Source organism: Pezoporus wallicus, unplaced genomic scaffold (assembly GCF_028554395.1).
Source record: "Pezoporus wallicus isolate ANWC-B61680 ecotype Strahan unplaced genomic scaffold, APGP_CSIRO_Pwel_v1 contig_3181, whole genome shotgun sequence".
In the NCBI taxonomy this organism is placed as follows: domain Eukaryota; kingdom Metazoa; phylum Chordata; class Aves; order Psittaciformes; family Psittacidae; genus Pezoporus; species Pezoporus wallicus.
Genome location: NW_026641700.1, coordinates 5,983,859 through 6,010,181, shown reverse-complemented (window position 1 = coordinate 6,010,181; position 26,323 = coordinate 5,983,859). Strand labels below are relative to the sequence as shown.

The 26,323-nt window shown below is 36.1% G+C and overlaps 1 protein-coding gene across 4 annotated transcripts in view; it reads left to right on the top strand.

Moving 5' to 3' along the window:
• Positions 1 to 26,323, top strand: part of PLCL2 (phospholipase C like 2) — a 104,218-nt gene that overhangs the window by 60,344 nt on the left and 17,551 nt on the right. For 2 of the 4 annotated variants that reach the window (XM_057424824.1, XM_057424825.1), the window contains exons 3-5: positions 697 to 3,183; positions 6,647 to 6,850; positions 21,875 to 21,950. In XM_057424824.1, coding sequence (XP_057280807.1) covers positions 697 to 3,183; positions 6,647 to 6,850; positions 21,875 to 21,950 — 2,767 coding nt within the window. Of the gene's footprint in view, positions 1 to 696; positions 3,184 to 5,830; positions 6,043 to 6,100; positions 6,188 to 6,646; positions 6,851 to 21,874; positions 21,951 to 26,323 lie in introns of those variants that run through there. The other 2 variants (XR_008974290.1, XM_057424826.1) reach the window with 2 other exon arrangements.

Here is a 26,323-nt window from a genome sequence, read left to right as displayed (position 1 = left end):
AATCCCTTTTGGTCGCTTTCCAACCAGGTCTTGCATTTTCCCTTCAAGTTCTTCCTAATGATACACTGTGATTTCTGGTGATATGCTATGGGCAGTCTGTGGGAAGAGCGTGGATGGGTGCAGTTGAGGTGGGAACTATGCATAATTGCAGTTAACATTTTGTATGCTTAGATTAGGACCATGTCCTATGAATTTTATGTGGTTAATTGTGTATTTATGTTTCTCTGGTGTTCATAAGGACTCTGTCAGCATGGTGTTAAAGTATTATATTCCACACTGACAATCAGCAAGTATTTGTAAGACCGTATAAGGACTCAGAAAAGCTTACTTCCTACTGCCTTGGCTTTAGAACCCATTATTCCTGTAAGTAGGTTAAATGGTAAAATGCATTTACACAGCTTTATTGTTTCATTAGATTCAAAAGTTGCTTTGTTTACTTTTGCGTTCTTACAAAGATTAAAAAACAAACTCCAACCCTGGAAGATTACTTATACAGGCAAGATCAAATATTAAGCCATGATCAGTATTTTCATTTGTGATGATTCCATTAAGAATTTCCATCTTACTGGTCATCACATAGATGCTAGACTTTTTTGAACTATTTTATGAACTTTTAGCTTGCAGTTGAAACCTATTTCAGTGTTGAGCAAAATCATACTGATAGTTGTTTTCTTTTTTCTCCCCCTTGTTTCCCAGGATGGTACGAAACAAAAGCGGGAAAGGAAAAAGACTGTGTCATTTAGCAGTATGCCAACTGAGAAAAAGATCAGCAGTGCAAGTGACTGTATAAATGCAATGGTTGAAGGCTCTGAGCTCAAAAAGATTCGATCCAACTCTAGGGTGTATCACCGGTATTTTCTTTTAGATGCAGATATGCAGTCTCTACGCTGGGAACCTTCAAAAAAGGATTCTGAAAAAGCAAAGATTGATATTAAATCAATCAAAGAAGTAAGAACAGGAAAAAATACAGACATTTTTCGCAGCAATGGGATATATGACCAGATATCAGAAGACTGTGCATTTTCAATTATATATGGAGAAAACTATGAGTCACTAGATCTTGTTGCTAATTCAGCAGACATTGCAAATATTTGGGTTACTGGCTTAAGATACCTGATTTCTTATGGAAAACATACTCTAGATATGATAGAAAGTACTCAAGATAATATGCGGACTTCATGGCTTTCACAAATATTCAGTGAATCAGATGTAGATAATTTGGGATATATACCCCTGTGTAATGCTGTACAGTTTATAAAAGACTTAAATCCTGGTTTAAAAACTAATAAAATTGAACTGAAATTCAAGGAGTTACATAGATCCAAGGAAAAAACTGGTACTGAAGTAACAAAAGAAGAGTTTATTGAAGTTTTTCATGAGCTTTGTACCAGACCTGAAATCTATTTCCTGTTGGTTCAGTTTTCAAGCAATAAAGAATTCTTAGATACCAAGGATCTCATGATGTTTTTAGAAGCAGAACAGGGTATGGCACACGTCACGGAAGAAATAAGCCTGGAAATTATTCACAAATATGAGCCAGCTAAAGAGGGGCAGGAAAAGGGTTGTCTTTCTCTAGATGGGTTTACAAATTACCTTACTTCACCAGACTGCCACATATTTGATCCAGAACACAAAAAAGTTTGTCAAGATATGAAACAACCTTTATCTCATTATTTTATAAATTCATCTCATAATACATACTTGATAGAAGATCAGTTTCGAGGGCCTTCTGACATCACAGGCTACATTCGTGCTCTTAAAATGGGTTGCCGAAGTGTTGAACTGGATGTATGGGATGGCCCAGATAACGAGCCTGTGATTTACACAGGACATACAATGACATCACAGATTGTCTTCCGTAGCGTGATTGACATTATTAACAAGTATGCATTTTTTGCTTCAGAATACCCTCTTATTTTGTGTTTAGAAAATCACTGTTCCATTAAACAGCAGAAAGTGATGGTACAACACATGAAGAAAATTTTGGGGGACAAACTACATACGCAGTCTCCAAACATAGAAGAGTCTTACCTTCCGTCACCAGAATCACTTAAAGGGAAAATACTAATTAAAGCAAAGAAGCTTTCCTCCAATTGTCCTGGACTAGAGGGAGATGTTACAGATGAAGATGAAGGAGCAGAAATGTCGCAGAGAGTGGGGAAAGAGGGGGTGGAACAGCAAAACTCAATGACGGGGAAACGATTTCAGCTCTGCAAAGAACTCTCGGAGTTGGTAAGCATATGTAAATCAGTTCAGTTCAAAGAGTTTCAAGTTTCATTTCAGCTCCAGAAGTACTGGGAAGTGTGCTCCTTTAATGAAGTGCTTGCTAGCAAGTATGCCAATGAGAACCCGGGAGACTTTGTCAATTATAACAAACGTTTTCTTGCACGAGTTTTTCCCAGTCCTATGAGAATTGACTCTAGTAATATGAATCCCCAGGACTTTTGGAAATGTGGTTGTCAGATAGTAGCAATGAACTTCCAAACGCCTGGCTTAATGATGGATCTTAACATTGGTTGGTTTCGACAGAACGGCAACTGTGGCTATGTCCTTCGTCCTGCTATTATGAGAGAAGAAGTATCCTTCTTCAGTGCAAATACAAAAGACACCGTGCCTGGTGTTTCGCCTCAGCTGCTTCATATTAAAATCATTAGTGGGCAAAACTTTCCTAAACCCAAGGGATCAGGTGCCAAAGGTGATGTTGTGGATCCTTATGTCTATGTTGAAATACATGGAATCCCTGCAGACTGTGCAGAGCAAAGGACTAAAACTATGCATCAGAATGGGGATAATCCAATTTTTGATGAAAGCTTTGAATTTCAAATAAATTTACCAGAACTAGCTATGGTGCGTTTTGTAGTACTGGATGATGATTACATTGGGGATGAGTTTATTGGGCAATACACTATTCCCTTTGAGTGTCTACAGACTGGTTATCGCCACGTTCCTCTGCAGTCTTTAACTGGTGAAAATTTAGCACATGCATCCTTGTTTGTGCATGTGGCCATTACTAATCGAAGGGGTGGTGGGAAACCTCATAAACGGGGCCTCTCTGTGAGGAAAGGCAAGAAATCAAGGGAATATGCTTCCATGAGAACATTATGGATTAAAACAATAGATGAAGTGTTCAAGAATGCTCTCCAGCCTATTCGGGATGCCACAGATTTGAGAGAAAATATGCAGGTACAGTTTTTACGGTGAATTTATTGGTTCTTACATGTATTTTTGTATTATGATACATATGGAATATATGTTTTTGAGAGTCTTGCTGCATTTTATCAGTTACATTTTTTGAGCCTAATGCTGAACAGCTTTAAAAATGGATTATGTCAGAGCATCCTTTTAGGTGATACTGTCTGTTGAGGTGACTTGGATGCATATGCATGTGTTGTTGAATGTAAACTGAAAATATGACTCAGTTTTAGAACTCAGGCTTGTTAACTTGTCTTGTCTCTTTCAAGGAATGTTAGATACACACTAGAGGAAAGTATGGCACTATTTTAGTTTTAGAAAATTAAGTTAAATAGAAATGCAGGAGGAAAATACATCCATCTCCTGATAGAAAAAGGAGATACTATGCCTTGTTAGAGAACTTACTGTATGTGAAAGTATGTTTAGCATAGTTTCACTGAGGTGTTTCTTTTTCTCATTCCTAAATAGAAGGCAGTACTTTCTGAAGCATGTTTGCTTTCCATGATTCTTCCTAGTAACAGTATGTTAGAAATACATGGAATTAGTGCTAAAGCATTAGGAAGCATCCTCTAGAAGAAATAACCTTACCTTAAAGGTCACATAAAATTAACACATTGAATTTCAGGAAAAAGTACAGGCTGAGGTGCTTGTTTTTCTGGAAGTCAAGAGATCCCACCTCAAAAATGCATTGTTTGGAGATTCCATTAGAGGTTCCAGGTAAATACACCCTTTTAGACATAGATTAAAGTGAGTTGTAAGATTGTATTTTATTCAGTGAAGCTTTTAACTGTCTATAAAATTCTGATGGAATACTAGCAGTGATCAATTAAGCATAATCATTTCGAATGAAGTGATCTATTACATCCTCTTATGTAACTTTAAAGGGAAACTGATTGAAGGAAATGCGAGACTTGATTCTGGCACATCAGTGTAGATAATTTTTATTCATGAATAATCTTATATTGAAGAGATTTTAATAGTAATACAGTTTTAAAACTAATTTTTCTTCATATGAAAGAAAAAATTAGTACAGCATTATGAAGTTCACTCATTTACTTGGTATATAAAATTACTACACTAAAAGATTATTAAAAAATACGGGATGATATTTTGATTCATAAATATTTCACATTATGGGCAACATGTAAAGTGAACTTCACCTGTAGTTAACCTATTGAAGGCTAGCATTCTGTCATGTAAAGGATACTGTGTGTTAAGATAGCTTTCAGTGAAGAGCTTAACCTAAGATTTGAGGAAACACTGAAAACATAAGTTTTTTGTAGCTACCTTGAACTCTTTGCTGTGAATGCTGCAGTATTTTTCAGAAATGATATAATTAAACCCAGGCTCTACAGTGTGGTTTCTTTGAACATGAGATATTAAAAGGTATTTTATGTATTTTATTCTGTCAGTTTGAAAGTTGTGCTAGCAACTAAATTCATTATCATCTCTCCAAATGCTATTAAGAAGATATTTTAGGTACATAAGGGAATAATAGTTTTGCATAGCTTTACTGCTAGATTATATAATGTGCGGAGTTTAAACTTTGCAAAACTAAGGTTTCACAGCTAATAGAAGTAAATAAATCACTTAAAATAAATATAAACTTATGCCAGGGAATGTGAAATTTGTTTGGTTTCTATATCACTGAAATTTTGTGTTACAAATTGTTATGATTTTTATGATGATAGAGAAATAATGTGCCCACAAACCAGCTTATAAAAAGCAAAGTGGTTTTTGTTTTAGTGATTGGTTTTGATTTGTTTGTTTGTTTTTAATACAAGATGGAAGAAGAGGAAAAAAGTGCAGATGTGTGTCTAATGGTTTCTCTAAATATGTGTAGAAATAGCCAGCCTTTTTTATTCCTTGTTAGGTATTACATTACTGTGACAAAAGCTAATGTCATAACTTGTTATTACATGTTAATCACTGACAAATGTGTAACATGCGTGATTAAACTGGCTGTGATGTTGCATTGTTGAGTTGCTTGATGGTATGAGGGATAGTCTCTGAATACAGAGTTGGAAGTCCAACGGCAAAGAGTTAACAGCTATAGCTCTGTCCTGCCTGCAGTTAGTTAATATGTATGTTCCCTGGGTCCTCCTGTCTGTAAAGTTGATGTTCATAATTGCTTACCCATGATGTTTATCTCAAACAAAATCTGTTTGAATGGGCTTACTGATGTCCATCTTTTCACCTATGTAATTATTGTGTCGTCAAGGTGCAGTCCAGTTAGTAAAAGTAATTTCTGTTTCCTGGACATTTACTAGATGCTACTAAACATTTACTTAGAGTTAAGGTACACTGTAACTCACTGTAGTAGATGTAATCTAGTATTCATGTCATTTTACATGAATATGCTATATATAAATATTTTGAAGTCATCTTTGGGTGTTCTGTCTCATGGAGGGACAACAAAATATTTCATGTTGGATTCCTATTTGCATTAAGTTTGGCATTATGTCTCTCTAAGAAAATTGTCCACAAATGAGTTGCATCATGTCAGCAAGGAGGAAGGTGATTTTGATTAAGATGAAAATCTGAGTCAGATATCCTGCTTGGGTAATACGTGAGGGAAAGGAGCACTGAGCACATTTGTAACTTAAATACACCATGTTTTTGTTTTTGTTTCCTACAGGAACACAAACTCCAGACCTGCCTTAGATCACCAGCTCCCACTTGGTACAAAAATCCTAAATTCGTTACAGTGCTGAGAATATGCCCATCATGGAATTTCAGTGGCTACTTGGGAGTCACGTTGTATTTCTAATACTGGAAATTTTCTTAAAGTTTAAATGTGTAGCTTTATATTCTACCATATTGGATATAAAATGCAACTATAATAAATTTAAGGGAAAGGTACTATTAAAGTGCCTTAAATATTCACTTAAGTGTGATTCTGTGATAGGAATGACATCGGTAGTGGAGTGCTGGGTTTGTGAATCACACCAAATGGGAGCCAGCAGATCCACAGCACGTCTGGACTATAGTTCAGGTATGTTTGAAGTTACAAATGTGCTGAATTCCTCCTTCCACATCACTTTTGCTGATTTGGGGTGTTCAGCACCTAATATTTTGTTTCTCTTGGTGGCATTTTAATAAATATTATGAAATATATTTTAGAATTTTTAAAAATACATAACCAGTATGTTTTAGAATTCATTTATTTACATGGTTAATTTTAGTATTGGTAGAGACCAGACATCCTTGTTCTAAATAGGCTGGGATTTTTTTCCCCTATGACAAGTATTGAATTCTGTTTGAATTTTTAACATTTTTGGTAACATATATCTGTAATATTGATTGCTTTGGAGAACTGCCAGCTCTTCAGGGAAAAGCTGTGGTATTTCCACATTACAGATCAACTATAACAGTGAAGTATTTTATCTTGAAAGAATAAGACATTAAAATTCATATTTAACTGTAAAGGAAACTCTTTCTTTCCTTTTTGCAGAATGCGGTAGTTTCATTCAAAGAATTATGTGGCCTCTCTCCTGTAGCAAATCTTATGCAGTGCATTTTGGCAGTGTCTATGCGCTTGGTTGGGCCTGATAATACACCCTTGGTAGTACTGAATCTCAATGATCAGTATCCAACTATGGAGCTCCAAGGGATTGTTCCAGAGGTCTTGAAAAAGATTGTAACAGCATATGACATGGTGAGTAGTCCTTTGTGGTTATTTTATATGCTATTTGAAAGAGCTTCTTTTTGTAATATACAGTGCCCTGCCTGTTTTGAAAGGTCATTTTAACCTGTGACTTCCTATTTCATGATGCATTTAATCTGTTTGACAGTGATTCCCATGAATGTACAGCAGCTGATAGTGTTTTCGTATTGAGTAAAACATAGAGATTACTAGATGACACGCAAATACATGTTTGCACACTTTGAAAGGCAGAGTGGTTATAATCAAGAGGATTTAACATGAAGAGGATGTATTAATTTACCTGTTTTGCAGTAACTTGAAACTTTTTGCATATTTATAAACCTCTTACATTAATTTGCTACTTTACATTTTCCCTTTTGTGGACCTTGATTTCTTTTGGCTTTGACTCAACATAGAACAGAAAAGCATCAGGAATTGCTTTATGGAGTTGCATTTTTATAAGCACCTTGAAGTGTTAATTCTGTACATGCTTTTTCATTTTCCTTTGCTGTATCTTTCTTATAGATCTCATTTACTTAGGTATTTTCACATCTGTAAGCAGCTGTAATGTTAACTTCAGCCCTTATACTCCAGGAAATACATCAATTGTGTCTTTAGAGACTGGAAATTAAACATTTTGCAGGAAGGAAGAACTGATACACTGGGAAATACTGATTTACAGCTGCATTTCATTAATGTAAAGCATGGAAAAATAATCCAGACAAGTGTGATTTGAAATGTCCTCCTCATTTCTGCTGAAGTAATCTGACACAAAGTAATCAAGCCCATATTTATTTAATAATTTCTTTAATTTGATATATCAGACAATAAGTAAATGTTTCTAAGATAATTTTGTCTGCTAAAATTAGAAACCTCACCTGGCAGGATCAAGTCACTTTAAAAACAGTCCATGCTTTTTAAGGAAAGAAAATGAAGGAAAAGGAAACAGTAGCCAAGTTTCATGTCTGTCTTTAAAACTGCTTTCTAAAGAAAAAGTAGCTTTAGAATAGTGCTCTAGCAAGGTCTGAAAAGGACTCACTACTAAATAGTAATTTAGGTAGAGTTTATGGAGTTCAGTGACGATGTAAATACAGTATTTGCTTAGAATGGTAGCAGAGTTAGAAGGAGATAGTGGAAAAATCCCTCTTAGTGGTAGCTTATAAGATGTCACTATAATTAGAATGCAAACAAGCTTGATGGTTGGGATTGCACCTGTAACATATAATGAAATTCTGTCTTCTTGATGGAGATGTTTCTACCTGAGGTTTGTTCTGATGTGGTAATGCCGTTTCTAAGTTATTAAACTATTCCAGATACTTAAAATCTTTCTGTAAGTCAGGGTTAATATTTTTGTTTGAATGTCACTTACATAGAGGTTACTTATGACTCCAGAAATCTTTCCCATCCAAGTTTGGTTTGTCTCTTTGTCTCTCACATGCATTTGCCCCCCCTCCCTGCATCCTGTAGTCTACACATGATTTGAATATTTGTTTACTTTAGAAATGTATATTTTCATATGTAAGAATAATAGAATATTTATTTAGTGGCATGTTCAAACCATTTTTCCATCTCCTCTTCCCTAAAGGGTAAAGACTCACTTTCAAACTAAAAGCATGATAGTGCTTCAAGATATAAGTGGTATTGAAAAATAAGTAAAAATTATTTTCATCAAATAAAACTTATAAATTAATGAGATGCATTTCAGTTTGTGGTCTTGCCAATACTCTGTCCAGGTTGACAAAAGGTTTTAAGGCAATTAAATCTGTAGGGTATACTGGAAAAGGAAGTCAGCCACGGGAACCATGCTGATAACTCTTGCTTATGAAAACACATTGTGAAACAGTAGGAGACATCCATCCATATCATCCTTTTCTCAAGGAGAGGAGTTATGAAGCTATTTACTTGATATATTATTATTTGCTATAGTGGCAGATGTTTAGAGTCTGATACTGTCATAGCTAGTGTCCTTTTTGTGTGTTTTTTGTGTAGATTAATAAAATAAGCCCTCAAAATGACATGTTTTATCTCAACGGTTGGTTTTGGCTTCAGGATTTTTTTTTTCCTTGATTAATTAACAGGTGGGTGTAAAATTCAGCTTAAAAATGAGAATCCTTACCTAGAATTAGGAAAGGATGGATGCTGAAATAATAATTAGCCGCTTGTCTTGTTTTCTTCTGGCTTAGGCCTCAGTATAGGTCAAAATTATTGTAAGTATGTTCTTCCAGTGTGTCAAGTACTGCAAGTATGAAATCAAGTTGATAACAGAGATTGTGTTAAATGTTTATTAAATAAACCTCAGTAAATACCACAGGCTGTCATTTTCTGTGCATTCTCAGTATGGCACATCATAATATTCTCAAATTACTGCTGTTTCAGGATCACAGTATTTTTGGCTAATGAAGGGATTCTTATTTGTCAGAAATATTCTTGTTTTTATAAACTGATAATAAACATAGGCAACAATGTTTTTAATTATTCAGCATTTGTTTGTGTTGGGGGTGCTTTAGTGGTCTCAGTGTTGCTCTGTGAAGTGAGAAAGGATGTAAGACCTTTACAGTGGGACAGTCAGTCCACACTGAAATAATGACAAGAGTGAGATACTGCAGAGGCACGTGAAAAGGTGAAAATACCTTCAGTGTAGCACAGGTAGATGTATTTTTTTAGAAACAGTAAGGCAAATGATGGTATGTTAATTAACACGTCACTAGATGCTTGGGGTTTTAAATGTAAACAGCACATAATCCTTCCTTAAATTGTCAGCAGTCAGTACTACATTAATGAAGGAGCTGTAAGTGATAAAGTCTAGTACTATTCAGAAGTTAGAATACTGTATTTTTGAACCTAATGAGCAATTTGTCACCAGCACTATTAGAACCAGAAGCTCACCCCGGAAATAAAACGATCTTTTGCTTTTATCCATGCTATAGGAGCTGGAGTTATCTTTTCAGAATAATAAGAAACAAATATAACTGAGAATTTTTTTGAGAAAGACAGAAGCTTAAATTATGTATTTTTCTCTAGCTTCTCCATGCTCCTGAGTATTTTTCCCTTAACATCTTTTCACTGTTTAACAATGTTTCATTTTTCCCTCTTGTTCATGAACTTCAGCTTCCTTTATGTGATACTTCAGCATGCACTCTGTTGGTGTCATCACGCCCATCACTGATCAGTACTGCAGACTGAAGCTTGGAGTTAAGGCATGTGTCTCTTCCACACCATTGCATGTTTGGTTTTTTTTAAGATGTCTTACAACCTTTAAAATAAACTGTGTAAACCTTAAAAAGTTATGCTGTGGCAAGAGAAAAAGAATAATTGTCTCAATCTAAGACTGCAGCATTATTCAGTGATGAGTATAATAGCATTGCAGTGATGTGCCAGAGAATCATACAAATGAAGCCAGAGGATCATACAGATATGCCCTTAGTGCAGGGTGAAGTATCCCATTGATGAAGATAAGGTTTCATGGACTTTGCAAGCAGACATTTACTTCTAAGAGGGAAGAAAACCCAGAAAATACAGATGTCCTGGGTTCAGCAGTAGCAGTCATTTTTCCCCTTCTTGGTAGCTGGTGCAGTGCTGTGTTTTGACTTTCAGCTTGGGAACAGAGCTGATAGCGATGTTTTGGTTTGGCCAAGGACTTTGTGAGGCTCATGCTCTGCCAGGGAGGAGGGGAAGCCAGGAGGAAGCAGAGACAGGACACCTGACCCAAACTGACCAAAGATGTATTCCATACCACAGCACGTCATGCCCAGGATGTAACTGGGAGTTAGCCGGAAGGGCTGGGAGACTGCAGGGTTGGAGGAGGTATCGGTCGGAGCTTGGGCGGGCTTGGGGGGCGAGTTATCGGTCGGCTGGTGCTGAGATGTTGTATTCTCTTCCCTTGTTATTTCCTTTATCATTATTATCATAGCAGTAGTGATTTGTGTTATACCTTAGTTACTAAACTGTTCTTATCTCAACCCGTGGGAGTTGCATTCTTTTTGATTCTCCTCTCCGTCCCTCCGGGAGTAGTAGGGGGAGGGAAAGAAGGGGGGGGGGGGAGGTGAGTGAACGAGTTACCTGACTGGGTTTAAACCACAACAACAGAGAACTGTACCTGTGTGAAAGAAGATAAAGTAGTGCTGCTACAATACTTAGGATTAAATGTTATTAAAGCCTGATTAGGTAATGCTGCTAGATCCATTTTTTCACAGTTTCCTTTGGGGATAGGCTCGAGAGCAGGGCTGGGTTTATTGGTGGTGTAGGTTCTGAAATGATAAAAATGAGAGATATTAAAATACAGCAAAGCTAGTAAACCAGAAAACACCATGTGATTAGTAGCTCTACAGTAAGTTTAATTCCAGTTACCTTATCATTGGCTCATTTCAACTACTGACTCAATACAGCAGGTTGCAAATGCATCACATGGAAGTTAATTTCATGTGAAGGAATCGCAATTTGGCCGATGACATAAACTAAATATAATAGTCTATATTTTGAACTTTAACATATCTGTCCTGTTGGGAAAGAGATAGTCTGAGAATGTACCTTGAAGAGTTATCGACTGGACTGGTACTAGTAGAATTTATTAAAAGACTACCTAAAAAGTAGGTCATAGTTATGGTAAAGTTTAATAGTCCTCTTGTAATTCTGCTACTGCTCAAACCCCTAAATATTCTTTACCTTTAAAACTCAACTTGGTAGGTGTATATGAATTGAGTGGGGCACTTTTGTATTGAACATGTTCTGAAAGAAGCAATATATTCATTGCCTCTTTCACAGGGCCTAAAAAAGAATGATTAGAAGATCTGTTTTGAGTTACGCTTACCTCATAAAATCTGTGTTACCTTGTTGTCGATGTAGGTCCTTAGTTGTCGTTAATTTGCAAACACAGGTGCATTTCATTCTGCTGTGGTTATAGAATTGTATCTTGAGAACAAGTACATGCATCTCAGTTTATTAGAGTGCCAGAGTTATTTAGCTGAGAAGCCTTTGTTCCACAAATTACCCTTTGAGGTTGCAAACTTCTGGGGTAACCAGAAGTGCTAGATTAAGTGCTGGTAATTAATTACCAGTTTATCTCCTAAACTGGAGTGAGTGAATAGGTTGCTTGAACTCTTGCCTAACTTTCTTTTGATCTAAATACTGAATTTCTGATTGTGACAGAGAAGGTTGAGTTCAAGTTGGTCACCAGTCTCCTGTAGTTGAACTCAGTCTTTGGATCTCATATGGTTTTAAGTCATGTGATACCATGTGACCACTATCTGCTTTGTGCACATTAAGAAAATCCAGATTTTTCCATCTTAGCCTTTTCTGAGGAATACATGACTTCCGTAGACTGTGATAGCTGTGTTCTGTTTCTGGGTTGGTTCAGAATGTTGGTTTTGAACCCGTGTCTTCTGGAGTACAGCTCCATGGGTGTTCCATGTTACAATTTAACTCTTAGCATCATCTGGCTTCTGAAGCAAAGAATTTAGGCTTTGCACAGAAGGTTGAAAAGCTTTGATACTGAAGAGAGTACCTACATTAAAATAAGGAACCTTGTTAAAAGAAAAACGTAAGGGGAATATTCAAAAGAACAGATGTCATAGGCACTCTAACGATACCACACTCAGAGCTTGAAGTAAATATGTCCCACTTATAGAAAAGGAGGAGGTGTTGTTCAAAAAAAGAAGGTATCTTCGCAAAAACTGAAGTCAGGTGAAAATGAGGAAGATAGGATAGATATTGAATTCTGCAATGGTTAAGTAAAAAATATAAGAAAGCTGACAGTGAAGAATTTCAGGAATGACCTACGTGGACTGAAAAATAACATAAATGTCTTTTCTGAAAATACAAGAAACAAAGAATATGTTTGATCACTAGTTGATCAAAGTATAAAAGAAGGCCTCAGGAAAAGAAATAAAGCCACAGCACTAAATCAGTTTTGCATCCATTTACCTGTGAAGATCAAGGGTTCATATGAAGTGCTTTTTTATGAAGAGCACATGGGAGAATTCATCTCCAACTGAAATGCTGACAGAAGATACTACACAAGAAAGGCAAAATGACAGAGAAGATTACCAGAAAGAGGTGATATTCATTCAAAGGTTCTGAAAGATCTCAAGAATTGATATATCCAAACTGCTAATTGTTGTGTGTATCCTCTCACTTAAAACTGACTATCAAAGTGGTTAGTGTGGTGCCAGTGTTTTAAGAGGTTTCCAGGGAAGATCATGAAATTACAGAACAGACAGGCTGACATCTGTACTGTGAAAATGGGTAGAAACTATTTTGAAGAGGAAAATCAGAGGAAACATGGAGAATCATGTTGTCGAAGAGTCAATACAGCTTTTATAAAGTGAAGGGCTCATTAATCTCTTGGACTTCTTTGAAGTCAAAAAGCATGTAGACGCAGAAGATTAGTCTAGTTGGATTTTTTGAAAGCATTTGACAAAGTCCGTTCTCAAATGCTCATACTGTAATGAAGTTACTGTTAATTTTTTTGCCCTTTAAAATTCTTAGCACTTTTCTCATAGCTATAGTAAATGATGAACTTAACCTGATGTTCTAACAGGAAAAGAACTGTTAAAAATAGTTGCTTGTGTTTATTTTTGCAGTAGGATGTTTTTGTAGTGAGTGAATTAGAGGTAGTAGGTATAGCTCCAACAACTTTGATTTACCTTAAATAGCTAACTACTCTTGAAGATGTGTTTGCAAAGATCTTCAAGGTGAGAAAAGTATGGGTATTAAAATTTAAACAGTTTTCTTGCTGGATCGTTATAATGTGTGTTAAAAAAGTAAGTTTCAGAGTTGCCAATATGAATGCAGTATTTAAATACCGATAACACACTCTGTTTCCGTTATTGCCTCTGGCTTTGTACGGTATGTTTACTTTCATTATCAAGTCTCTGCAGAGTTAGAACTGTCTTTAGGTAATAAATGGATACAGTTCAGTGGTGAAGAGATTTAAGGGAAAACATACATCATTCATAGCAATTTAATATTGGAAATAGCCCAGGTAATGTTTTTTTTAACATGTTTAACAAATTAAAATAATTGTAGATCCTTTTTTTTTTTAGGCTAATATAAATAGTTACTGACTGTGTAGTTGTTAGTCTGTCACAAAAACTGATGGGAAACAAAGTATTGGTGGAAAATAAAATTAATAGCATGGGCAGTTTCTTCAAAAAGGGTTGTGTTGCTTATTATCAGTTTTTATTTTCCTTTTTTATAACAGGACAGTCATTCTAAACTGAATGTTGCAATTATGGTTCTAAAACCAGAGCTGCAGATGATAACCTCAGTTTATGTTGGGCTTTTCAGTCCACAAGGGCAGAAACAAACATCTAATTTAGGATATTCAGACTCCAAATGTTGTAAAGTAGGAGCTATTTTGCATTGATTGAAAAGCTCTGCTAATGACAACTTGATGCTCTGGGAAGTCAAGATTTCTTCTTCTTTTTTTTTTTTCTTAATAAGAATATGAACAGTGAAGCCTTTTGTATCTTCTTACTAATCCCATTATGGCTAATGGCTGACTCACAGTATTCATAAGAGCATAAAATAATACAACTACTTAGAAAGAGGAGTTCATCTAGCTTACTGTCCTCTTTCTGATGTAGTTCAATGGAATGTTTAGGAAAGAGCATAAAAATAGGTCAGATGAATAGCAATTTCTCTTAAATTAACTCCATATTTTCAGTAATGGTTCTCTTTCTCAGTAAATTCTTAATCTTCTGTTTGTGTCTTTGACTCGTAGCTATTGGAACTGTTACTGGTGGGTTTAGTTTCAAAAATAACACTACCTATTAATTTTTTCACAAGGATGATAAAATTTCTGCTTCTTTTACAGATATATTTTCCTTTTATATACATTCGCTTCTTCATTGTCTACTTTTTACATAGTGTTTTCATCCTATCAGCTTTAGTTTAAAAATTATGAAAATAATTTTGCTGTAATAGCAAGAGTGTCAGGAAAGCAAGGAGGAATGACTGTTGGGTTAAAAAGAGTTTAATGTCTTGGTGTGCATAGTTTAGAAGGGAGCTGCTGATTATTTTATTTACTCTGTCTTCAACCTCGCCTTTCTCAAATACTTTACTCATGAGGGATTAAGAAAGAATGTAAGAGTTTAGTGTAGAACTTGTGGACTATTTGTTCCTTTTGGTGAATTTTCTTGAACTTTGGGAAATCTAATTCATTCTGGGATACTACAGAATTAAGAACAGATGATGTCCTGTTTTTTCCCAGGCCTACAATAATTGGTTTTGGTAAGTGGATTTTGTTTCTTACACTACTGCATGACATTATGGCATAATCTCAGCCTACTTCTTACTGACGACAAAAGCCTGTGTTCCATGTATGTGTTTCTAGAACATAAATTATCTCAATAAGAGGTGAGAGAATAAAGGAAGGCTGAAAAAGTGAAACCATGCATCTGTTCATGTGTGTTGCTGACTTAGGTACAGCATTGTGTTTATATCATAATATGTCAGTGAGTTCAGGAAGCATAATGGAAATTTCCTCTGGATTTGTCTCACAGGAGGCCAGTGTTTTAAGGTCTAAAGGGAAACGTAATACTGATGCCATAATATGTAAGTTATGTTTGAGGGAGGTGATCTTTCCCCACTGGTGAGGCCATACCTGGAGTACTTTGTCCGGTTCTGGGCTCCCCAGTACAAGCATGGGCATACAGAACAGAGTCCAAATGTGATGAAGGCCATGAATGGAAGACCGCAAATGTGATGAAGGGACTGGAGTATCTTTCCTATAAGAAAAGGCTAAGAGAGCTGAGACTGTTCAGCTTGGAGAAGAAAAGGCTCGGGAGGATCTCATCAATGTGTGTAGATGCCTGAAAGGAAGGTGTAAAGAGAACAGAGCCAGGCTCTTTTCAGTGGTGCCCAGAGGCAGAAAAGGCCCAAAATGAAATCTAGGAGGCTCTGTCTGAACATCAGGAAACACTTTATGGCTGTGAGGGTGACTGAGCATGGCAGCAGGTTGGTTGGAGAGGTTATGGAGTCTCTACCCTTGGAGACAGTCAAAAGTCATCTGGAATGGCCCTGGGCAGCCTGCCCTAGGTGACTCTGCTTGAGCAGGAGTTGGATCAGGTGACTTCCAGAGGTCCCTTTCAACCTCAGTGACTTTCTGTTTTGGTGTTAAATTTCTATTCTTACCTAGTTGGAGAAATAATTTCTAATTTAGACAATGTTTGCTAAAAACCTTGTTGCTTTGAAGAAAATTTAGGTTTATGAAGAGTTTTCTGTGTGTACAGAAATAGCAGTTTTGTTTTCTTACCTTGCTGCTTGGACTATGCTTTGGGAGTAGAAAGGTCAGTTATTCTTCATTATAGAGCAGCTTTGGACTGCCTGGGTAAAAACACACCTGAATTTTATCTATAATGAAGTTATTATTGATTGTTGTCTTGAGCCAGAAAGCTTAGTTCTGAAAACTTCTTACTGGAGATGTCCGCTTTACTAAAATCCTTTTTTACACAGAATCTTTATGATTGGAAGGTACTTCTGAAGATCGTCTAGTCCATCCCCCTTTCTCAAAGCAGGATTAGATAAAGCAGGTTGCCCATGACTGTGTCCAGTTGGCTGCTGAATATCATCAAGGATGGAGGCTCCACAACCTCTCTGGGTAACCTCTTCCAGTGTTTGAGTCACCAAGATTCCCCCTGAGCTTTCTCTGCTCCAGGCTGGACAGTCCCAGCTCTCTCAACCTCTCTTCAAATTAAAGATGCTCCAGTCCCTTAACTCTCTTTGTGCCCCTTACTGGACAGTAAGTCCATGTTTTTCTTGTACTGAAAGCCCCAAACTGGACTGCACACTCCAGATGTGGCCTCACCAGTGCTGACTAGAGGGGAAGGATATTTGGGATGCCCTGTGTTTGGTTTCCTTTTTTATGAAGTGCTGTTTGCTGTTTGGTGCCATTTGTGCTATCCTGGACTTCATAAAATGTCTGGAAAATGGAAATTACATTTATATTACTACTGTTAAGAGCACTTGTTTGGCCACTGAGTACTAAACTATTTTCAGAAATAGTGTAGTTTGTGGTATTTCTAATATGCTGAGATTTGAGATGAAAGGAGAATGTGAGTAGCATTTTGTGGAGAAACCCATTTCAATAAAGATTTGGTTTATACCTGCTGTAAGGATGGTTTCATTTGTACTGTTGGAATGCAGGTTTAACAGTATTAGCAACACTTTCACAGATTCGAAATATAAATGTGTAGTGTGCTTTACTTGGTAAAAATAGAGTTCATCCTTGTTGTTGCAACTTGGTCAGCGAAGGTTTTTTTTCTCACTGAGTTTCATCAGCCAGACACAGTTTATTGCTGGATGGTTTTTCCATTTTAAAATGCAGCTGATGTCTCTCTTGGTGTGCTATTAGCTAGTTCCACATGTAGAGGAATTAATACATCCTCTGGTTTGATATTGTTTTGGTTTTGTTGTTGTTGTTTTGTTTGGTTTTTATTATTTATTTCTCAATCCTGTATTCTGTGTTAAATGAAAATATTTAGGGTTGAGTTCAAGCTACATCTTTTTCTTAAGTTGCAGGCATAAACAAGATTTTCTGTCTTTTACCAGAAGACCTGTTTTCATGAGCCTAGTAGAAATAGATCTTCAATTGTTCAAATTCAGCTGAAATTGAACGAATGGTTTCAAATACATGTATGTGTACATACGTTGCAGCACTTACATACATGGATAGACATATGTGGTGTTAGTTAATAGCATTTACCTCTTTTCTAAAGCAACAAAACTGACTTAACAAAGATTTGCAACATAAAAAAATAAGCCTAGTGGATAGTCTGAACACATATTCTTTTTAAAATTGTGTACTGTCTCTCTTAATGAGAAAGTGCTGTTTTGCTGATTAAGAGGATAGATACAGTTTTTTAATTATATGACTTTTTAACTTGGTTTGTGAATACACAGTCATCTAAAGGGTGGATGGTACTGTTAGCAACACGGTTCCATCAGTTTAAAATAAGAATTGTTTTGATTTCTAACCATCGTTGCCATGCTTTTTAGGGCAGGGACAGTAAATAATAATGAAGATCTCTACTTCACTGAGAACTCTGGGCGATCGTTTAGTGTTTATTTCTAAACTCCCTTAAGAATAACTTAAATATTTTTTCATACATCTTGCTTGACATTTGTCCTTTTGTTAGAATTGCTGCCAGCTTTTCTGGTTGCAATGGTTGCATGACTTGACAAATAGAGTTTGATGAACAGATCAAACTGTCAGCCTGGCCTCTGCAAAACTGTGATGACTTCAAGTCTCATAAAGCATACCATTCTGCATTTCCTATTTTCCGATGACCAAGAAATAGAAGTAGTCGTGTATGTAGTGAGTACAAGAGCAGTTCTCTGGTCATACTGAGATTGGAGTGGATGGGGGAAGTGAAGGGAGAGTTGAAGCTATTCCAGCAAGTGTTATACATTCTGTGTTTAAAATATATTTATTCAGTATTTTGAATCTTTACTTCCAGAATGGGAATTAGTATTGTAAAAGACTTACTAGAAAGTATAACTACTAAACTTCATACGATATCCATTCTTATCTTAGAATAGGTGTGGGTAATGGCCATTACATTAACATTTTTAATGTTCAGCTGGTAACTGGTTGTTCCCTATTAAGTTTATTTGCATTTATCTTTCCAGTTTTGTCACTGAGAATAGCCACAAATGTGGCTGTAGTTAACAAATACCTGTTTACTGACAGACTTGATCCATATAGACTAGTCTAGTATATACTAGACTCAGTTTTCTCCTCAGTTTCCAGAACTAACTTGCCTTGAGAATTTCATTTCTCATTCTGCTGTGTATTGGTTTTCACACTGAAGCTCCTACTTACTCATAATTTTCTACTTCGCTTTTATACCAAGCACACACATACATACAAGTATCATTTGGATCAGGCTAATTTCCTCTCTAAGTACAGCCATTTATACTTAGTTGTTCCATATGCTATGTCTACCAAGTGTCTTTCAGTCTCTGTTAATATATACATGAATGTTTTCATGATGTTATAATTTTGGCTTGAACACTAGAACGATCTTGTATCAAACGCTCCCTCATAAGGGTCATGTAACAAATAGCTGAATCCATACCAAAAGTTGACTGCATGGGGAACAGCAGAAAAGGAATGAAATTATAATGAACTAATACTGTTAACTTTATCAATCAAACACAGCTAAAAGGTGACACCTGCTCGTGCACACAGCATACTGGTCTGTTACTTCCTGAGTGACAGGCATAAACAAACTTGGGATGTAGCACAATATTGATTTAATGGTAGTGGCAGTCAGCTCAACCAGTTTTGCTTAGTGATGCTGCTATCTTAAATACAGTTTTGTATGTATTTTAGAGACCAAAGATAAAAAAAGTAATTGTTATTGGCCTTGGTAATATAAAAATTGATGTTAGAATAATTTCTGTCACATGAAATGCATTGACATTTTCCTTCAATAGTTTCAAAGAAAATGTTGCTTTTGATCCGAGAGTATTTGGGCAAAGCAACTTCCCATACCAAAATGGTGAGATATGAAATCTGCACATTATTTTAGGTTCTTCTTAAGTGTTAGCCTTGCCATGATAAAAGAGCATTAATACAGCAATTAGGTGAATTTCTTTTCATCTGCAGAACTAGTGCAGCTTTCTTGCTATGTCAGTACAGAAAACAAAGAAGCCATGATGTAAGCATTTTTACTCATCTTTGAACTCTCCTATTACTGAAAATCAGTGCAGTGTCTCAGAGTTAAGTTTTTTAATCTACGGAGACTTGTTCTCCACTGTTTCTAAATCTGTATATAAAATGTATTGTACAAAAAGAGATAGAAATGTTCTTTGTCTCTGCAATAGGACCTGAGGTGTCTTAGAAATTACATTATTATACAAATGGTGATAGTTGCAGTTTTCTTACAGTTCCTTCAGAATATATACCCTTGATAGGCAACATAATTGGTCTGTCCCTTTTATGAATTCCAATCAAAAGGGTTCTCAGGTGGAAGGATTTTTATTTAACATAGAGTCCCACTGTAGTCCTTACTATTTTGTATTAGCATCCTGACAAAACAAGAGCCATACATGCTCAGCATTTCATTTTCAAGGTGATTTTCAATGCAGCAAAATTCAGTGGAGGATGCTTTACAGATTCCTTTTATCTGGTTAGCAAAATCAGTTATTGGATGTGTATTTACAGTTGAATTCAGCTGTGTTTTTGCTTCTCTTCATTTAAGTGTATTACATGTGTTACATGACATACGTAATGAAACAGGTAAAGTCCTTGCCTTTCAAGCAAATTTATAGTGGCTACATTTCAACTTCTGAATGCTGTTTTAAAGACCAAATGGTAATAAACCCATAGCGAAGTGCAGCTTTCTCATTACATACAGGGAATAGTTGGTTTGCAGTGCTACTGTAGTAGCCTATCTGGGTAAAATATAGTATTCGTTTATTTAAGTATGCTCTTCTTTAAAATGGTTGTCTTCAATTTATTACATCTAATTAGAAAGCAGCGTAAATTCTATTTACAGGCAGTTTTGCTTGACTAAACATTGGTATTTATATTCAGAAAGCAATCCAGTTAAAAATGAGTAGTTAAAAGGCTAAAGTATTTCACTTGCAGCTTAACAACCTGATAAAGCTTTTTTCCTCATTTATTATAATTTAACTTTTTTTTTTTAATGGACATAATATAAATCAAGATAAATAGATACTTCGTAATTAAATACAGATTGATCAGGATGTGAAGATTAAACTATCCAGTATGATGACCTCCACATACTCCTATGTTCCTTATTCACATGTTGTTTATATGTAGCATAAATTAAAAATTGTGGGGTTTGCATAATTTTCTTTATGATTTTTAATTGAAATAATAGAAACAGAACTGGTTTATTTTTAAATGCTTTGTCATTTACTTAAACCGGATTTTTGTGTAGCTGAAAATAATAGAAGTCTGTAGAGTACTTGACATCACTGCAGGTGTTCTGCCTGCTCGCTTGCACACTTGTCATGATCAAAAATCTGAGGCTTACTTGCGTGTTTCTTCAAAGTGATTTATGCCTCACTTAGAGCAGTGTTCAGAAAAACAGCTTCAATGTCACCCAGCTGGAGAAGTCTTCTAATAAGTGTGAGGAAGGACAACCATAGTCATGCCTTTTAAAGTAATATTTCTCTGAGGAAAAGTGTTAGAGAGGTTTGGGTTGTTTTTCCCCTTAAAATGGCGTGTTCCTGCTCACAGCAGCAACTGTGTTCTCCTAAGGAAAAGAAATTTCCACATGAACGCCCCCACAAGTAACATGTTAAACTTCTAATTGTTTTAGTGGTGCGAAAACTGTCTGCTTGAGCGGATACCAGAGATGTCTGTGGGTAAGGCGTGAAGCAAAGTTGTTAATTCTCAATACATAACCGTCGGCTGGAAAATCTGCACGGTTCCATCTTAGTTGGTGTGCTTTCAGCTGAGCTTCCATTAAAGGGTTTTTCTTTAGAAAGACCAGGTAAAGGAATAAGTTATTTTCCTCATCCTCCAGTATCAGCCTCTACTGATTTTTTTTTTCCTCTATAGAGTGTTGTCTCATACATATGTACAGGTCAAGCCACAAAAAAGGAAAATGTAGAGGAACAAATCTGGAAAAGCAATGGGATGATCCCTAGGAAAAAGGAAGCAGGGGGTGGTGAGTGATCATCATCCGGTATGTCAGAGTGTGTGAGGAAGAGGAAACCTGCATGCAGGTTATCCCACCCAGGCCACCAGAAGTGTATTACCTGGCAAATGGTTGTATAATTTCCACTTGCTTTTGATAGGCAATGAACGGTGGAGTAGATGTTTTACTCCAGTGTTCACAGATCCCAGCCCAAAGCCATCATTTTTTTTATGTCTTTATGCTACGTTTAGAGCACTTCTCTGCCTGGTCATGACCAGCAAAATGAATGTATTATGTTAACAACAAATATAAGATTATTGATTTGAGTTGAGATTTAAGCATCTTCTACTGATTAAAATTTTTCAGTAAAAGTTGAATTTTACTGATATTTCTATATATTTTTTTATTTTTTACTCCGCAGATGATTCAGACCATCAGGACTCTAGTTGAAAATACAGATAGCTTATATGAGAAGATAGTACAGTGTCAGAAATCAGGTAAGTACAAGCTGTTTTTAAAAAATATTATAAAGAACTTACTGCATTTTTATTTCCAAATCCTTAATGCAGTTTAATTATTCAACTGTAGAAAAACAAAAAAAAAACAAAAAACCCCACATACCAAAAACCCTCACCAACCAAAAAAAAACAAACAAAAAATACTGTGATTAGGCACATAGAATAATAGTGAAGAGGACATTTCAGATCAAAGAGCCATAGAATTACAGCTTGGTTTTGGAAATTGTGGGTATTTTATATATGGACAGCAGCTTGTCAATATAGCCTTTTCCACAAATGCAAACATAGGATTACAGGAAAGGATACCTTCTAGTTCTGCTGATTTGTTACTGTTCTATCTGTTCAGAGTAGAACTGGTTTTGTAGACAGTTACATCTGTCAGGCTTTTCAAACCACATGGATGCAGAAGGTCTTTTTTAAACTTCATTATGATCTACTGGTCTCACAGGTTTTCTGAAAGTTTTTCTGGTATGTATTTGATCGTTCTGGATTTCTAAATCTTCCCCGTTATTCATAGCACACATTCCTAAGACAAAGAACTATCAAAATACTTGAAAAATTTTATTTTTCCTAGTTACTTCAAGCTGTAAAACATAAATAATCATAAATACTGTGAGTGACTATGATTATTTTCATATGTGACTACTCTGCAGATTTTGTTTTCGTAATAGTAGCAAATATATGGCTGTATTTTGGATCTGTGCTGAAAACAGTGTTGATGACATGGGGATGTTTTAATTACTGCTGAGCAGTGCTTACGCAGAGGCAAGGCCTTTTCTGCTTCTCACTCCACCCCTGAGCTGGCTGGGGGTGCACAAGAAGTTGGGAGGGGACACAGTCAGGACAGCTGACCCCAGCTCATCAAAGGGATATCCTGGACCATATGGTGTCATGCTCAGCGTGTAAAGCTGGGGGAAGAAGAAGGAAGGAGGGGGCATGTTCTGAGTGATGGTGTTAGTCTTCCCAAGTAACCATTATGAATGGTGGAGCCCTGCTCTCCTGCAGATGGCTGAACACCCATCTGCCCATGGGAAGTAGTGAATGAATTCCTTGTTTTGCTTTGTTTGCACATGTGGCTTTTGCTTTACCTGTTAAACTGTCCTTATCTCAACCCATGAGTTTTCTCACTTTTACTCCTCCAGTTCCCTCCTCCATCCTGACACAGGGGGTGTGAGCAAGTGGTGGTGTGGGGCTTACTGGCTGAAGTTAAAGCACAACAACAAAACTCAAAAAATACCATGCTGCCATTAAGTCACTGTCTTGCAGACTCGCGCACTTCTTGAATGATTTCCCATTTTTATAGTTGTAGTGTGCCATATTTTTTTAGCTTTATCAATGTCTGAAACAATTTAGATCCTTGGGTTAGAGGTAAGGCAAAAGCTAATTGCCTGTTTTACCTTGTATTTTAGAATTGTTGCCTTTCAGAAAAGACTGCTTTCTACTAGCTCATACGGATTCCAGTAAACTTCCATATATTTCATTTTCTTGAGTCTTACAACCTTATTTCACATGAATTGAAGCTGGGGCCAAGAATCTTTTGTTTTAAGAATGCTAAAGACTTAACTGCTAAAGACTTTGTGTTAAATAGCAGAGATTTTGATCTCATTTAAATGAGAAACCTCCAGCTTGATAACATAAGCCTAAATGTGGATTATGCAATAGATCCTGCTATCTAGGGCTGTTTTAGCCCTGCACGGTCAAGGTACTTTTAAAGATGAATGAGTTGAATTGAATTGCTTTTTAATATCAATGGTTTTTAAAGATTCCCTTGTGACTAATTGATCTCATAATATTACTGTATTTAATTCTGAGTAAAAGATTATATGTTTTCCTGTGTAGCTTCTTGATAAGAAAAAAGCAAAATTATGCTATCGTCTGGGCTTTTTTGCTCTACTCAAAGTGGAAAAGCTGCTAAAATGAGAAGAAACACTGAAGCTGCAAATAAGCAGTAAATTTTTATTGTCACGAGCAGTCTTATAAGAGAATTGTTAGGCAGTCAAAGTTGACTTGCTCCATTAAACTGTTTTCTAACTTATGTTTAATAAGAAGACTTTCGACCTCCTTTAAAATTCAGAACTAATTTTAAAATAAATGCACCATTATTTCTTACTTAGTTTGCTCACCTATTGCATAAGTAGAAATACAGTTCTTTAGATGGCTGTTTTCAGAATTCAGGTTCTTTGCTGTTAATTTTCCTTAAGAACAATTAACTATAAACTTCTCATTTTGATTCTTTAGAATTAAACCACATAAAAAAGTTCTCTGCTTTCTTCCTATTGGCGTATTAACTTCATCTCAACATGTTCTGTTCTTAATGAAATAGTTATCAAAAGCATTTTCGATACATTAACTAATGAAAAGATATGGGAGCATAATAACTGCTTTGGTTCCCGCTGGACTTCTCATTCTTTAGCAAAGTTAAGAAAAAAATCTGCATGACTTCAAAATTACTGCAGTGTCATTAACTTGTTGCTGTTAAGCCAGCTAAAGATCCTGCAAGAAAAAAGAATGGGAGATGTAAAGGATGTAAAGATAATCCAGTCCATCCCCTTAATCTGTAAAAGACCTGAAATTCTCCTTTATCTTCTCTAGAGTAAGGAATTTGAATGTCCAGGTCACCTTACCCCATTCCTAACCTCCTCTTTACCCATCTTGCATCGTTCTTGTATTTCTCTTTTGAATCTTCCTTGTTTTCTTTTTGTTTTATATTTAAATACTGCCTGAGCTCATCACTGGTTTAAAGAGAGAACTGTAGCTTAGGAATTTGTTTCAGTGTTCAGCAGTGGGAGCTCAAAAGAACATGCAATATGCCAAGTACTCATTAAATGATCAGGGGGCAAATAATGAGCAACCACAGTTTGCTGGTGACAAGGAATTACTGAACATAATCAAAGGTAGATATGGCTGTGAAACAGTACAGGAGGATCTCGTGACACTGAGAATTACAGTGTGTGAAATGTAACACCAGTAAGGGTAAGTTAATGGGTGTATGGGAAAAAGTAGCCTTGACAATACCTACAAAAAATGGTGTTTAAGGTTCCTGATTTAATTCAGGAAATAAAGGTATTGTATACAGTTCTAACAATGTTGGTTTACTGCTAATATTATGCAGAAATACACATTCCAGCACTGTGTGCTAATAATTCAGATCATTTTTTTCTGTGTTGTTTAAGACATATAATTTTCTGTAGTCATCTGTGCAGCCAGATCTCTTGTTCAGGTTCTTATCTTCTGGGATCTCAGCTACACTCTCCTTTTTCTCTGAGAGCAACCCTTACAGTTTTGCTTTATGTATACCATTTTCCTGGCTGTCATTTTGATGATGTCTGTCCCTGTATTCCTTTCTATACTTCCTCACTGTACATCCAGACTGAGCTGCTTTCACTTTTCTTCTGTTTGCTCATTTGGTAGCAAGAGTTTCTACTGCCTATATACGTTGTCAGCCATCGTCATGCTTTCTGTCATGTTGTCCCACATGCTCACTGTAAACATCCACTAGGCTACTTCCTTTGAATTGTTTTTTAAAAGCCATCCCACAAGTGTAGCTAGATTGACACATGTCCTCCTACCACCTTAACCAAAATAGTTTTTGCTGCTTCCTTGTCCTCCCCACTCTTTCTTTACCCATCTGTTCTCTTTTTTTCCTCATACTTTGATTCTAACTTGTTGGAGCAGGGACTGTCTTATTTATTCCATCTGTGCAGTGACTAAAATAGCAGGGACTTAGTTTATTAAATAATGCAAGTAGTAAAAGACATAAAATTAGTACATTTTCTAACATGTACTCCAAAGCAGTCCTTCAGGAGTTTCAGGATACAATTTCAAGAAAGGGAATATCAAGCCATTCTGGATGCTGTCAAAGATAAGCACAGTACACAATATCCATTGGGAAAAAGCTGTGTCTTGGCTGCATGTAGAAGAAGACAAGGATGATAGCTCTACAAGCACTGCGAATAGTTCTTGTTGTTTAAAATTAAAGTAAGTCATTTTTTTTTCTAATCGCTATAACTCTCAGTTCCCCACTGCTTAAGCTTTTCAGCAAAACAACACATTTACTGAGCTGTTTCTTTTACTATTTGTTCCTGTTATTTGCATTCTGAATTGGTTTTTGACTTAGGGTCCACCAAAACAAAGCATGTAAGATGCAAAAAAGGTAGTATTCTGTGTTATGTACAGATTAGGTAATCCCTTAATAGAGGCAAAGAAATTTATACAATTAAATCTTGATGAGCACTTTCGACTGGGTGTGCAATTGAGGTTTTTTTTAGCAGTGAAAAGGAGTGACTACATCAGTTGTTCCCAACATTTGTGTAGTTATCAGTGACTTGAAAGAGAATTTGTGATATTCATGT